Source organism: Oncorhynchus mykiss, chromosome 15 (assembly GCF_057628025.1).
Source record: "Oncorhynchus mykiss isolate SJ-2025 chromosome 15, ASM5762802v1, whole genome shotgun sequence".
Taxonomy (NCBI): domain Eukaryota; kingdom Metazoa; phylum Chordata; class Actinopteri; order Salmoniformes; family Salmonidae; genus Oncorhynchus; species Oncorhynchus mykiss.
Genome location: NC_143036.1, coordinates 68,443,570 through 68,457,500, shown reverse-complemented (window position 1 = coordinate 68,457,500; position 13,931 = coordinate 68,443,570). Strand labels below are relative to the sequence as shown.

The following is a 13,931-nucleotide window of genomic DNA, read 5'->3' as shown; positions in this document are numbered from 1 at the left end:
GACCAAATTAAGACCCTACACCTGTATTATCTCTCTCTCTCTCTCTCTCTCTCTCTCTCTCTCTCTTCTCTCTCTCTCTCTCTCTCTCTCTCTCTCTCTCTCTCTCTCTCTCTCTCTCTCTCTCTCTCTTCTCTCTCTCTCTCTCTCTCTCTCTCTCTCTCTCTCTCTCTCTCTCTCTCTCTCTCTCTCTCTCTCTCTCTCTCTCTCTCTCTCTCTCTCTCTCTCTCTCTCTCTCTCTCTCTCTCTCTCTCTCTCTCTCTCTCTCTCTCTCTCTCTCTCTCTCTCTCTCTCTCTCTCTCTCTCTCTCACACACACACACATTCACAAAAACAAACACACACGCTTACTAGCCATTTGTCCCTGGCGAAGATGACCGTATTGAGCATAGACTCGTAGAAGAGACAGTAGCCCATCCACTCTGAGATGATGATGTCTACTTTCTCCACTGGCAGTTCCACCTCCTCCACCTTCCCATTGAAGATAGTGATGACTGAAGGACAGGACACAGAATGTCACTCACAACACACACTCCACTACACTAAACACTCCACTCCACCAAACACTCCACTACACCAAACACTACACTACACCAAACACTCCACTACACTAAACACTCCACTCCACTAAACACTCTACTACACTAAACACTCTACTACACTAAACAATCTACTACACTAAACACTCCTCTCCAATAAACACTCCACTCCACTAGACACTTACTACACTAAAAACTCCACCAAACACTCTACCACACTAAACACCCCATTACACAAAACACTCCACTCCACCAAACACTCCACTCCACTCCACTAAACACTCCACTACACTAAACACTCCACTCCACCAAACACTCTACTACACTAAACACTCCACTACACTAAACACTCTACTACACTAAACACTACACTACACAAAACACTCCACTCCACCAAACACTCCACTACACTAAACACTCCACTCCACTAAACACTCTACTACACTAAACACTACTCTACACTAAACACTCCACTCCACTACACTAAACACTACACTACACTAAACACTCCAGTCCACTAAAACACTCTACTACACTAAACACTACACTACACAAAACACTCCACTCCACTACACTAAACACTCCACTCCACTAAACACTCTACTACACTAAACACTACTCTACACTAAACACTCCACTCCACTACACTAAACACTACACTACACTAAACACTCCAGTCCACTAAAACACTCCACTCCAATAAACACTCCACTCCATTAAACACTCTACTACACTAAACACTCCATCACATTAAACACTCCACTACACCAAATACTTCACTACACTAAACCACTCTACTACACTAAACACTACACTACACAAAACACTCCACTCCACTACACTAAACACTCCACTCCACTAAACACTCTACTACACTAAACACTACTCTACACTAAACACTCCACTCCACTACACTAAACACTACACTACACTAAACACTCCAGTCCACTAAAACACTCCACTCCAATAAACACTCCACTCCATTAAACACTCTACTACACTAAACACTCCATCACATTAAACACTCCACTACACCAAATACTTCACTACACTAAACACTCTACTACACTAAACACTACACTACACAAAACACTCCACTCCACCAAACACTCCACTACACTAAACACTCCACTCCACTAAACACTCTACTACACTAAACACTCCACTACACTAAACACTCCACTACACTAAACACTCCACTACACCAAACACTCTACTACACTAAACACTACACAAAACACTCCACTCCACCAAACACTCCACTCCACTAAACACTATAACTACACCAAACATTCCAGTACACTAAACACTCCACTCCACTAAACTAAACACTCCAGTCCACTAAACACTCCAGTCCACTAAACACTCCAGTCCACTAAAACACTCTACTACACTAAAACACTCTACTACACTAAACACTCCACTACACTAAACACTCCAGTCCACTAAAACACTCTACTACACTAAAACACTCTACTACACTAAACACTCCACTACACTAAACACTTTACTACACTAAACACTCCACTCCACTAAACACTCCACTACACTAAACACTCCACTACACCAAACAATTCACTACACTAAACACTACACTCCACTAAACACTCCACTACACTAAACCCTTCACTACACCAAACACTTCACTACACTAAACACTTCACTACACTAAACACTCCAGTCCACTAAACACTCCAGTCCACTAAACACTCCAGTCCACTAAAACACTCCACTCCACTAAACACTCCACTACACCAAACACTTTACTACACTAAACACTACACTTCACTAAACACTCTACTACACTAAACACTGCACTACACTAAACACTCCAGTACACCAAACAGTACACTACACTACAGTAAACACTTCACTACACTAAACACCTCACTACACTAAACACTTCACTACACTAAACATTTCACTCCTCTAAACACTCCACTACACCAAACGCTCCACTACACTAAACACTCCAGTCCACTAAACACTCCAGTCCACTAAACACTCCAGTCCACTAAAACACTCCACTCCAATAAACACTCCACTCCATTAAACACTCTACTACACTAAACACTCCATCACATTAAACACTCCACTACACCAAACACTTCACTACACTAAACACTCCACTCCACTACACTAAACACTACACTACACTAAACACTCCAGTCCACTAAAACACTCCACTCCAATAAACACTCCACTCCATTAAACACTCTACTACACTAAACACTCCATCACATTAAACACTCCACAGAACACTTCACTACACTAAACACTCTACTACACTAAACACTACACTACACAAAACACTCCACTCCACCAAACACTCCACTCCACTAAACACTCCACTCCACTAAACACTCCACTCCACTAAACACTCTACTACACTAAACACTCCACTACACTAAACACTCCACTACACTAAACACTCCACTACACCAAACACTCTACTACACTAAACACTCCACCAAACACTCTACTACACTAAACACTCTACTACACTAAACACTACACAAAACACTCCACTCCACCAAACACTCCACTCCACTAAACACTCTACTACACCAAACATTCCAGTACACTAAACACTCCACTCCACTAAACTAAACACTCCAGTCCACTAAACACTCCAGTCCACTAAACACTTCAGTCCACTAAAACACTCTACTACACTAAAACACTCTACTACACTAAACACTCCACTACACTAAACACTCCAGTCCACTAAAACACTCTACTACACTAAAACACTCTACTACACTAAACACTCCACTACACTAAACACTTTACTACACTAAACCAAACAATTCACTACACTAAACACTACACTCCACTAAACACTCCACTACACTAAACCCTTCACTACACCAAACACTTCACTACACTAAACACTTCACTACACTAAACACTCCAGTCCACTAAACACTCCAGTCCACTAAACACTCCAGTCCACTAAAACACTCCACTCCACTAAACACTCCACTACACTAAACACTCCACTCCACTAAACACTCCACTACACTAAACACTCCACTACACCAAACACTTTACTACACTAAACACTACACTTCACTAAACACTCTACTACACTAAACACTGCACTACACTAAACACATCTACTACACTAAACACTACACTACACAAAACACTCCACTCCACCAAACACTCCACTCCACTAAACACTCCACTCCACTAAACACTCTACTACACTAAACACTCCACTACACTAAACACTCCACTACACTAAACACTCCACTACACCAAACACTCTACTACACTAAACACTCCACCAAACACTCTACTACACTAAACACTCTACTACACTAAACACTACACAAAACACTCCACTCCACCAAACACTCCACTCCACTAAACACTCTACTACACCAAACATTCCAGTACACTAAACACTCCACTCCACTAAACTAAACACTCCAGTCCACTAAACACTCCAGTCCACTAAACACTTCAGTCCACTAAAACACTCTACTACACTAAAACACTCTACTACACTAAACACTCCACTACACTAAACACTCCAGTCCACTAAAACACTCTACTACACTAAAACACTCTACTACACTAAACACTCCACTACACTAAACACTTTACTACACTAAACCAAACAATTCACTACACTAAACACTACACTCCACTAAACACTCCACTACACTAAACCCTTCACTACACCAAACACTTCACTACACTAAACACTTCACTACACTAAACACTCCAGTCCACTAAACACTCCAGTCCACTAAACACTCCAGTCCACTAAAACACTCCACTCCACTAAACACTCCACTACACTAAACACTCCACTCCACTAAACACTCCACTACACTAAACACTCCACTACACCAAACACTTTACTACACTAAACACTACACTTCACTAAACACTCTACTACACTAAACACTGCACTACACTAAACACTCCAGTACACCAAACAGTACACTACACTACAGTAAACACTTCACTACACTAAACACCTCACTACACTAAACACTTCACTACACTAAACATTTCACTCCTCTAAACACTCCACTACGCCAAACGCTCCACTACACTAAAGACTCCACTATACTAAAGACTCCAGTACACAACACAACACCCCACTACACCAAACACTGCACTCCACTACACCAAACACTCCACTACAACAAAAATATATTCTAAATGTTAGAATAACATTGATCAAGTGTCAATGTTCCACTTTTTGTTCTGGGTCATTCAGTTAGATGTCCATCTGTGGAGTTCCATCAATGTGACATTTCAGAGTGGTGATCAGTGACATACAGCTCATTCTGATTGATGTCTCAGTTTAGGGATGTTTTGTTTGGGAGGAGAGCTGCCAGACAGAGCTGCCAGCCGGAGTCCAGAGTGAAGATATCTGTCTGAATATCTCTCTCTCTCCCTCTTTCTCTCCCTCCCCCTCCCTCTCCCTCTCCCCCTCCCTCTCTCTCTCTCTCTCTCTCTCTCTCTCTCTCCCTCTTTCTCTCCCTCCCCCTCCCTCTCCCCCCTCTTTCTCTTTCTCTCCCTCCCCCTCCCTCTCCCTCTCCCCCCCTCTCTCTCTCCCTCTCCCTCTCCCCCTCCCTCTCTCTCCCCCTCCCTCTCTCTCTCTTTCTCTCTCTCCCCCTCCCTCTCTCGCCCTCTCTCTCTCCCTCTCCCCCTCCCTCTCTCTCTCTCTCTCCCCCTCCCTCTCTCGCCCTCTCTCTCTCTCTCTCTCTCCCCCTGCCTCTCTCTCTCTCTCTCCCTCCCTCTCTCTCTCTCTCTCTCTCTTCCCCTCGCCCCCTCTCTCTCTCTCCCCCTCCCTCTCTCTCTCTCTCCCTCTCTCCCCCTCCCTCTCTCACTCTCTCGCCCTCTCTCTCTCGCCCTCTCTCTCTCTCTCCCTCTCCCTCTCCTTCTCCCCATCCCTCTCCCTCTCTCTCTCTCCCTCTCCCTCCTCTGTCTCTCTCTCTCTCTCTCTCTCTCTCTCTCTCTCTCCCTCTCCCTCCTCTCTGTCTCTCTCATTGATACTTTATCAATGTTAATACATCATGTTATCTCTCAGTAAGCCATCTGTCTCCCCCCACTGCACCCATATAGTAATACGGATCCACAGAACATGAGTAGCCTAATATGTGTACTATGCATATTATGGTTGCAAGTTGCCTTTAGACACAGTTCTAGAATCAGAAGTTTCCTTTAGACACAGTTCTAGAATCAGAAGTTGCCTTTAGACACAGTTCTAGAATCAGAAGTTGCCTTTTAGACACAGTTCTAGAATCAGAAGTTGCCTTTAGACACAGTTCTAGAATCAGAAGTTGGCTTTAGACACAGTTCTAGAATCAGAAGTTGCCTTTTAGACACAGTTCTAGAATCAGAAGTTGCCTTTAGACACAGTTCAGTTTATCCTCCCCAAATCCTTGTCCCTTGACTAGTTAACTTGTAGCATGTAACTTTGCCAGGACATAGCCATGTCGGCTACACTGTGTGAATCTATATACATGATTGGTATGTAGTGTAGCTCTTACCATTGTGTAGGTGGTTGGACTTGATGATCTTCTCAGAATACTCTGATATACTTGAACACTCAATCTGGGGAACATAACAAGAAGGAACAAACACAGGTTTGATGAGGGCACCCACTGCAATCATTGCAGCTTTACCACTCATCCTAGATCCAATCTCCACTTTATCTCAAATGTTATCCATGTGCTGTATCTTTTCCCTCTCTCCTCCATTGGTGTTATGTATGATTCATAAGACCATTTGGGATGCAGACATTGACTATGTGATCTTCTGCATTAGCGATCATCTGGACGGGAGCCTGGAGATGTGCCTCTGATGTGTGTTAGCTTGTTAGCATTACAGAGGCGACACTGGTGTAGTTACATGGCAGGATCTCAGAAGGGTTAGCCAAGATGCTAATGGAGGTAGAGTAGAGTGTTATGACAATTTACACCATGAACCGGGAGCAGGGTGCTGGTTTGTGTGCGTGCGTGCGTGTGCGCGTGCGTGCGCGTGCGTGCGTGTGTGCAGGTGAACAAGTGTCAGCGCTACACCCACCAAGACTTATATCATTTATATCCACTTCAACTCAACAGACAGATCAGACGACTGTACGACAGTCGAATATCAACCATCAAGTCCATTTGTTCCTCAGCCTGGTTCACACTACAGGGCCAACCCGAGCCAGGCCATGCCGATCTGGGCTGGCCTGGTTACGCATCCACCATGGCTGCTTGTGCCATGCTGGAAAAGGACAATGTGAAAGGAAAATATAAAAACCAGCAGGGTATGTTTCAGCTCGGCCCTATAGTGTCCAACAGGCGTCTGTTAAATGCATAGACGGGCGCGTTCAGAAGGACGCAACATTTTGGAATGTTTACATGGAAATCGGCTATGTAGAACGAACATGCCTCTCCACATGGAGAATTAAGGAATCACATCAGCCCTATTCATGGAATGTCTACCTTCAACATTCGACAACATTTGTCAAATGAACCGTGCGAAAAAGGTGTTTGGTGTTTAAAGCAGGACAAGGACTCACCCCGTACACGTGCCTGGCGCCCGCGTTGGCAGCGAACATGGACAGGATGCCTGTCCCACTGCCCACGTCCAGAACTATCTTGTCCTTGAACATGTGCTTGTTGTGGTACATGGCATTCCTATAGGTCAGGGTCCGTACTTCATCCTTCAGCATCTCCTGTCCAACAGGGAACAAGATGGGAATGTTGATGGGATTGGGAATCTCACAGAGAGCTGAATCCTAACTTAAGTCCAATTTTCACTTAGGACTGGATTCAAACCTTATCGCAGAATATCCAGCCTTTAGTCATGCATTGGTGTCAATGGGAGACTAAGTGAATATTTGACTTATGTGGAAGTTAGGATTTCCAGAATGTGCAAGACTTTGTAGCTCCGTGACAATGACTTTGTCCAGGAGTTTTACCTGGTCAGGTCATGGGGTCAGGAAAAACATGATACACAGAGGACGTCAAGCTCAGAGAGCCTTAACCCTATCAGTCCCGAGATCCCAGCAAAGATCGGCTTTCCATTCATCTGACTATCAGTTATCTGCATGTCCAGCCCTCATATTTAGCCTCACAATAAAGTGTTTTACCATTTTATTTTCAGGACAACCAGGGCTACAAGTAGAACACAAAACATAATTTGACTTAAACAGTTGCATTCATGGGTTTTATTGACAAATGTCCTTTTAAAAACTAAGGTCTGTGAAAAAATGTATATCTACCTAGTCAGTAACAACTGTTTGGAGTTTGTGACATCAACTATGTGAGCTTATTATAGTATTACAGACAGTATGTCCTGGGATTTCCTATGATCTTCTATGTAGAAGAACCCCTTACCTTCTAATCACTCTTGTGTGGCTTGTGTGCTTCATAGAGCAAAGTCGTTTTTCATAGACAGCTTTAATAGTTTGCAGCTCAAACCATTCGGACTCGACAGACATTTTGTATTAAAGACCCGTCCCCAGACACCTTTGGAATCCACCCTTGTCTCAAAAACACCGCTGTAGTGCAGCCCCCATTAATCACACAGACTAATGGTGTCTATGGGTGCAGAAGAAATGAACAAATCCAATGGTACAACCCAGAAGTCTGTAACCCAAACACACCATGTTAAAAAGGGCTGAGATGTCCAAAACGCCCTGGCAATACGGTAGGACTCATTGAGTTAATATCAGGCTAAGAGAGAATCATCAGAGTGTGGAGAATGTGTATATAAATGTCCTCATACAGGATGTAATGAATATGCTACACTGAACAATTCAGAAGTGGGAGGTACAGGACACGTGTGTCCCCCAAATGTCACCATACTGTATAGCGCACTACTTTCCACCAGATCCCTATGGGTCCTGGTTGAAAGAAGTGCCCTACATAGTGAATATGGTGCCATTTGGGACGTAGTGCATGTTCTCTTAAACATGTAGAAACGACAGCTTCTGGATTTCTATTAATAGAAAACGATCATAGTGACAGAAGCAGTATTTAGGCCGCATCACTGGCACAGGCTCTTTAAATAGAGGTAGGTCTATAACGAAACCCTACTGGGATTATCTGATACCCATCTATCTGCACACACACTCACACATTTTATCGGGGGCAGTTCTGTTCTTGGGTCTGCTTGGCATTCAGACTGTAACCTGACCCACATGCTAAATAAGGACCTCGATAGAAACACATTTTTTGGTTTTTCCCATTCTCTTTTAGGATACCTAGAGCATTTGGGGTATGAGTCTGACACTTCAATAGATCACGATCTGGGGTATGAGTCTGACATTTCAATAGATCACTATCTGGAGTATGAGTCTGACACTTCAATAGATCACCTCTGGGGTATGAGTCTGACACTTCAATAGATCACCTCTGGGGTATGAGTCTGACACTTCAATAGATCACCTCTGTGGTATGAGTCTGACACTTCAATACCTCGCCCTTTTTCCTTATCCATGCCAGGTAACAGAATGTCAGTCCCGTGATAGTTAGCCAGTTAAGCAGGCAGGCAGGCAGGCAGGCAGTAAACCAGTCAGTCCATTAGTCAGTTCCTTAGTTGTTCAGTCAGTCCGTCTATATGGCTGCTTGGCAATCCATAAATTAAATTTGCTGGCAGCTACATCCGAAAATGTGTAAAGCCTAAACCCCCCAGAGAGCAAGCAGAGGCAACAGTGCTTACAAAACATCCCAACAGGCAGGACAGTAAGAACATCCATGAGTCTCCTAACTACAGTGCCTCCAGAAAATATTAACACCACTTGACTTTTTCCACATTCTGTTATGTTACAGCCTTTTTTTGGTCACTGGCCCACACACAATAGCGTATAATGTCAACGTGGAATTACATTTTTAGAATTTTGTACAAATTAATAACAAATGAAAAGTTGAAATGTCTTGAGCAATAAGTATTCAACCACTTTGTTATGGAAAGCCTAAGTTCAGGAGTACAAATTAGCTTAACAAGTCACATAACAATGTACGTATTAATTGCATTCACTCTGTGTGCAATAATAGTGTTTAACATGATGATTTTTGAACGACTACCTCATCTCTGAACCCCACACATACAATTATCTGTAAGATCCCTCAGTTGAGCAGTGAATTTCAAACACAGATTGAACCACAAAGACCAGGGAGGTTTTCCAATACCTCCCAAAGAAGGGCACCTATTAATTATGCTTTGGATGGTGTCTCAATACACCCAGTCAATACAAAGATACAGGCGTCCTTCCTAACTCAGTTGCCAGAGAGGAAGGAAAATGCTCAGGGATTTCACCATGAGGGCAATAGTGACTTTAAAACAGTTACAGAGTTTAATGGATGTTATAGTAGAAAAGTGAGGATGGCTCAACAACATTGTAGTTACTCCACAATACTAACCTGATTGACAGAGTGAAAAGAAGGAAGCCTGTACACAATAAAAATATTCCGAAACATGAATCCTGTTCGAATAAGGCACTAAAGTAAAACTGCAAATAAATGTGTCAAAGAAATTCACTTTATGTTCTGAATACAAAGTGTTATGTTTGGGGCAAATCCATCACTAAGTACCACTCTTCATATTTTTAAGCATGGTGGTGGCTGCATCATGTTATGGGTATGCTTGTCATTGGCAAGGAAGAGAGTATTTTTAATGTTTTAATGATAAAAAAAACGAAATAGAGCTAAGCACAGGCAAAATCCTAGAGGAAAACGTGTTCAGTCTGCTTTCCAACAGACAATGGGAGACACATTCACCTTTCAGCAGGAAAGTAACCTAAAACACAAGGCCAAATATACACTGGAGTTGCTTACCAAGACGACATTGAATGTTCCTGAGTGGCCTAGTTACAGTTTTGACTTATATTGGCTTAAAAATCTATGGCAAAACTTGAAAATGGCTGTCTAGCAATGATCAACATCCAATTAGACAGAGCTTGAAGAATTATTTTAAGAATAATGTGCAAATATTGTACAATCCAAGTGTGCAAAGCTCTTAGAGACTTGCCCAGAATGACTCACAGCTGTAATCACTGACAAAGGTGATTCTAACATGTATTGATTTAGGGGGTTGTATACTTATCTAATCAAGATATATTAGTATTTTATTTTGTATAACTAGTTTTTTTGTTTGTTTTTTTAATCAACATTTTCTTCCAGTTTGACATTACAGAGTATGTGGATTGTTGACAAAAAAACAACAATTAAATCTATTTTAATCCCACTTTGTAACACAACAATATTTGGAAAAAGTAAAGGGTTGTGAATACTTTCTGAAGGCACTGTATCTACCTCATGGATGAGTATTCTACCTACCTCGTGGATGAGTATCCTACCTACCTCGTGGATGAGTATCCTACCTACCTCGTGGATGAGTCTCCTACCTACCTCATGGATGAGTATCCTACCTACCTACCTACCTCGTAGATGAGTCTCCTACCTACCTATCTGATGGATGAGTCTCCTACCTACCTACCTACCTCATGGGTGAGTCCCCTACCTCATGTATGAGTCCCCTACCTACCTATCTGATGGATGAGTCTCCTACCCACCTACCCACTTCAAGTATGAGTCCCCTACCTACCTATCTGATGGATGAGTCTCCTACCCACTTCATGTATGAGTCCCCTACCTACCTCATGGATGCCAAAGTGGGCATAGGAGTCAAAGTAGTAGTCCTGTGATGTCATTTCCTCTGGGTTGAGCAGCTTTGCCATCTTGCCGCGCCCGGGGCAGGTGGGAAGGGCCGCTACATGGGGCGTATGTGGAGGGTGTGGCACATGGTGGACAGTTGGCACAGGTTTGGGCAAGGAGGCAGGCTGAAAGGACTGCGACTGGGGGGTAGTGATGGTACACTGCCGCTAAGAGAGAGGAGGGGGTGAGGCAGAGAGAAATAGGGAATATGAAGATAGAGAGGAGGGTAGGGATAGAGCAAATGAAGAGACAGAAATAAAGATAGACAACGTGGGGAGGAAAGAGAGATGGGAGAGTGAGAGATGAAAAGGGAGGGAGGGAGGGAGAGAGAGAGATGGAGGAAGGGAGAGCAGGGAGAGATTGAGAATTAGGGACAGACAAAAGTGAGTGTAGGTGTATTTGAAAAGAGGGCACTTGAACATTATCAGAGAAGAGCAACAGGACTGGATCTGTTTGCAGTAACAAATCGCTTTCAATACAGTGCACTTTGATTCAAAACCATTTGTTATAGCATTACATGGCTAAATGTGTTATTTACAAATACAATGAAACACTTAGAATGCATTAGAGGTCACTTGGTAGACTAGATTACATCATGTTACGCATCTACCCGTTTTCAGAGCAGCAGGAGTCCATGCGACAGATTGTGCAGAATGGATAGTGGAATCAGCACCAAGGACAGCGCACACGCTAACCACTACAGATCATTTCTGCATTGCATTTCTTTGCAAATGTAATATTTTAACGGGATATATGCCATAACAATTTACAAAAACAACTAAACGTTGCATGTGTCTGCATTGGTTTTTACAGACACCAGTAGTCGATACAATATTGATTACTTCAAAACTGACAAAGACACTAAAACATTAATAAACAGAACCATCAGTAGTTGATTATTATCGATTATAGCAATATAACGAAAGATTTTGACCAGCATATGTCACTCCTTCGATCATTTACCAGCGAACTGACATACCTCAGAATTGTCCGGCTCCGCCATTTTTCTCCGTAGGAGCAGGCAACGCGAGTGCCTCAGTCCCATATGAGCCAACGAGATTTCTTCAACCCAGGGAGGGAAAAATCGTATATAAAATAAACTTAGTAGCTCTCTTTCGATGAGCTAGATTTATTTTCTCTAGATTGACTTTCATAAATGATGCAAACGTTTAATATCGGAAATACTAAATATTTTAGGCTAAATTCTAACTTATTGTTATCCCCCTAAAAAGTTATCATGCTCTTCTAAAACGTTTGTTTCACATCGATAAAAACGACAGGTATCCATTTTGTAAAAGTTACAGGTGGTTCCTATAGAGGCACTTGGGCATCAAATACACCAGCACCCCGAAATAACCTTCCTCTCCCCTCTTGCGCACTGCAACATATGTCTATGATGCAAGCAAACTATACCAAGATGCCTGTAGTCCACGTTAGGAAAATACATCCTCATACTCGGCTTCTCCTCAACAGTTTTTTTCCACGTCTATCAACAGATCTCACAAGTCGTTGGCTTGAAATCGCCCCATCAGTGATATTTATATTCGGAGAAGGATGCGCTATCCTCCGTTTGACTTGGCTACGTTCCCATGGCAAAAGTTGAACTTGAGTATTGAGTTGGAGTTGTTCATTACGGTTTTACAGGCAGTCAGGCACCCGTTTTTCCAAGAACCGGCTCGTGATCAGAAGTTATAAATCGATGGCTCCCACGCGCCAGATGCCTCTCTTCACCTTCACAACAGATTTTCCGGCAGAATATAGAGAGATGCTGTATATAGCGGACCAATTGCCGTACTTCTCGACTTTCGCAGGATTTCCCACCGTGCAGGGCAATTCTTATGAGCACGAAAGTGTCTGTACCTTTGCAGCATACGTTTCCCCCATACTGCATCTAACCTACTTTATATGAGCCATGACCTTGAAGGCATGTTCTAGCTAGCCTACTTTCGTAATTAACACAAGAAAGACATTCAATCATTTGGGGCAAAATGGATCGAAACTGTGCGTACTTTTCCTAAATGATACGAATGACTCTTGACACTCTCCCAGGCGTGCCATTCGATCTTAAATGTGAACATTTGTGAATGATCTAATTTGCAGATTCATTGCAAAGTTGGAAATCTAATCGCCTACAGGTGTTTAGTTTATTTCCCCAAAGTGTCATTATGCGTAATGAGCACTTGGATCGCGATACAATAATTGCGGCTTTTAAGGATGCACTGCAATTTCAAAATATAAAATCTCTATGATTGATGGGCTACACATACTGTAATGAGTATCATCCGTTATCATATGTTCAGCATCACACTGACCAGACCTAAGAATCAGAACCAGAAAACGTTATTGCAACGCAACAGTGTTACTACTTCTCTTGGTGTTTTACAAAACATCATCCATATATTTTTCTATCTTATTTCTATCTTATATATTCATAGAATAATAAAACAGAAAAAAGTAAAGTCCATTCATTTAATGGCGCATATTTGCACAAACAGCCTTGTATTTCAACACTAAATTGTGATACTTGCAGACACATTGTATATTATCTGCAAAACACCACATGACTAAGTGTCTTTCGACTAAAGCGAAATCTTGTTCTAGAGCAGATGCCTCGAGCCTGTTCCTGATTATAGATTGAGGAGGTGTGAGTTTATTGTTAGGCAGCTATAGCAGCTTCCCCCACATTACCACTGCCTGCCTCCCACTTCCCTGCTTGT

At 42.6% G+C, this 13,931-nt stretch overlaps 1 protein-coding gene across 2 annotated transcripts in view; it reads right to left on the bottom strand.

Moving 5' to 3' along the window:
- Positions 1-13,215, bottom strand: part of LOC110501005 (protein arginine N-methyltransferase 8-B) — a 21,094-nt gene extending 7,879 nt beyond the window's left edge. The window contains exons 1-5 of one of the 2 annotated variants that reach the window (XM_090200910.1): positions 12,194-13,215; positions 11,157-11,381; positions 7,074-7,229; positions 6,055-6,118; positions 348-490 (exon numbers count right to left, since the gene is read on the bottom strand). In XM_090200910.1, the coding sequence (XP_090057036.1) occupies positions 348-490; positions 6,055-6,118; positions 7,074-7,229; positions 11,157-11,381; positions 12,194-12,259 (654 nt within the window). In that variant the 5' untranslated portion in view covers positions 12,260-13,215. The remainder of the gene's footprint in view (positions 1-347; positions 491-6,054; positions 6,119-7,073; positions 7,230-11,156; positions 11,382-12,193) is intronic. The other variant, XM_090200909.1, reaches the window with a different exon arrangement.
- Between the last annotated feature and the right edge of the window lie 716 nt (positions 13,216-13,931).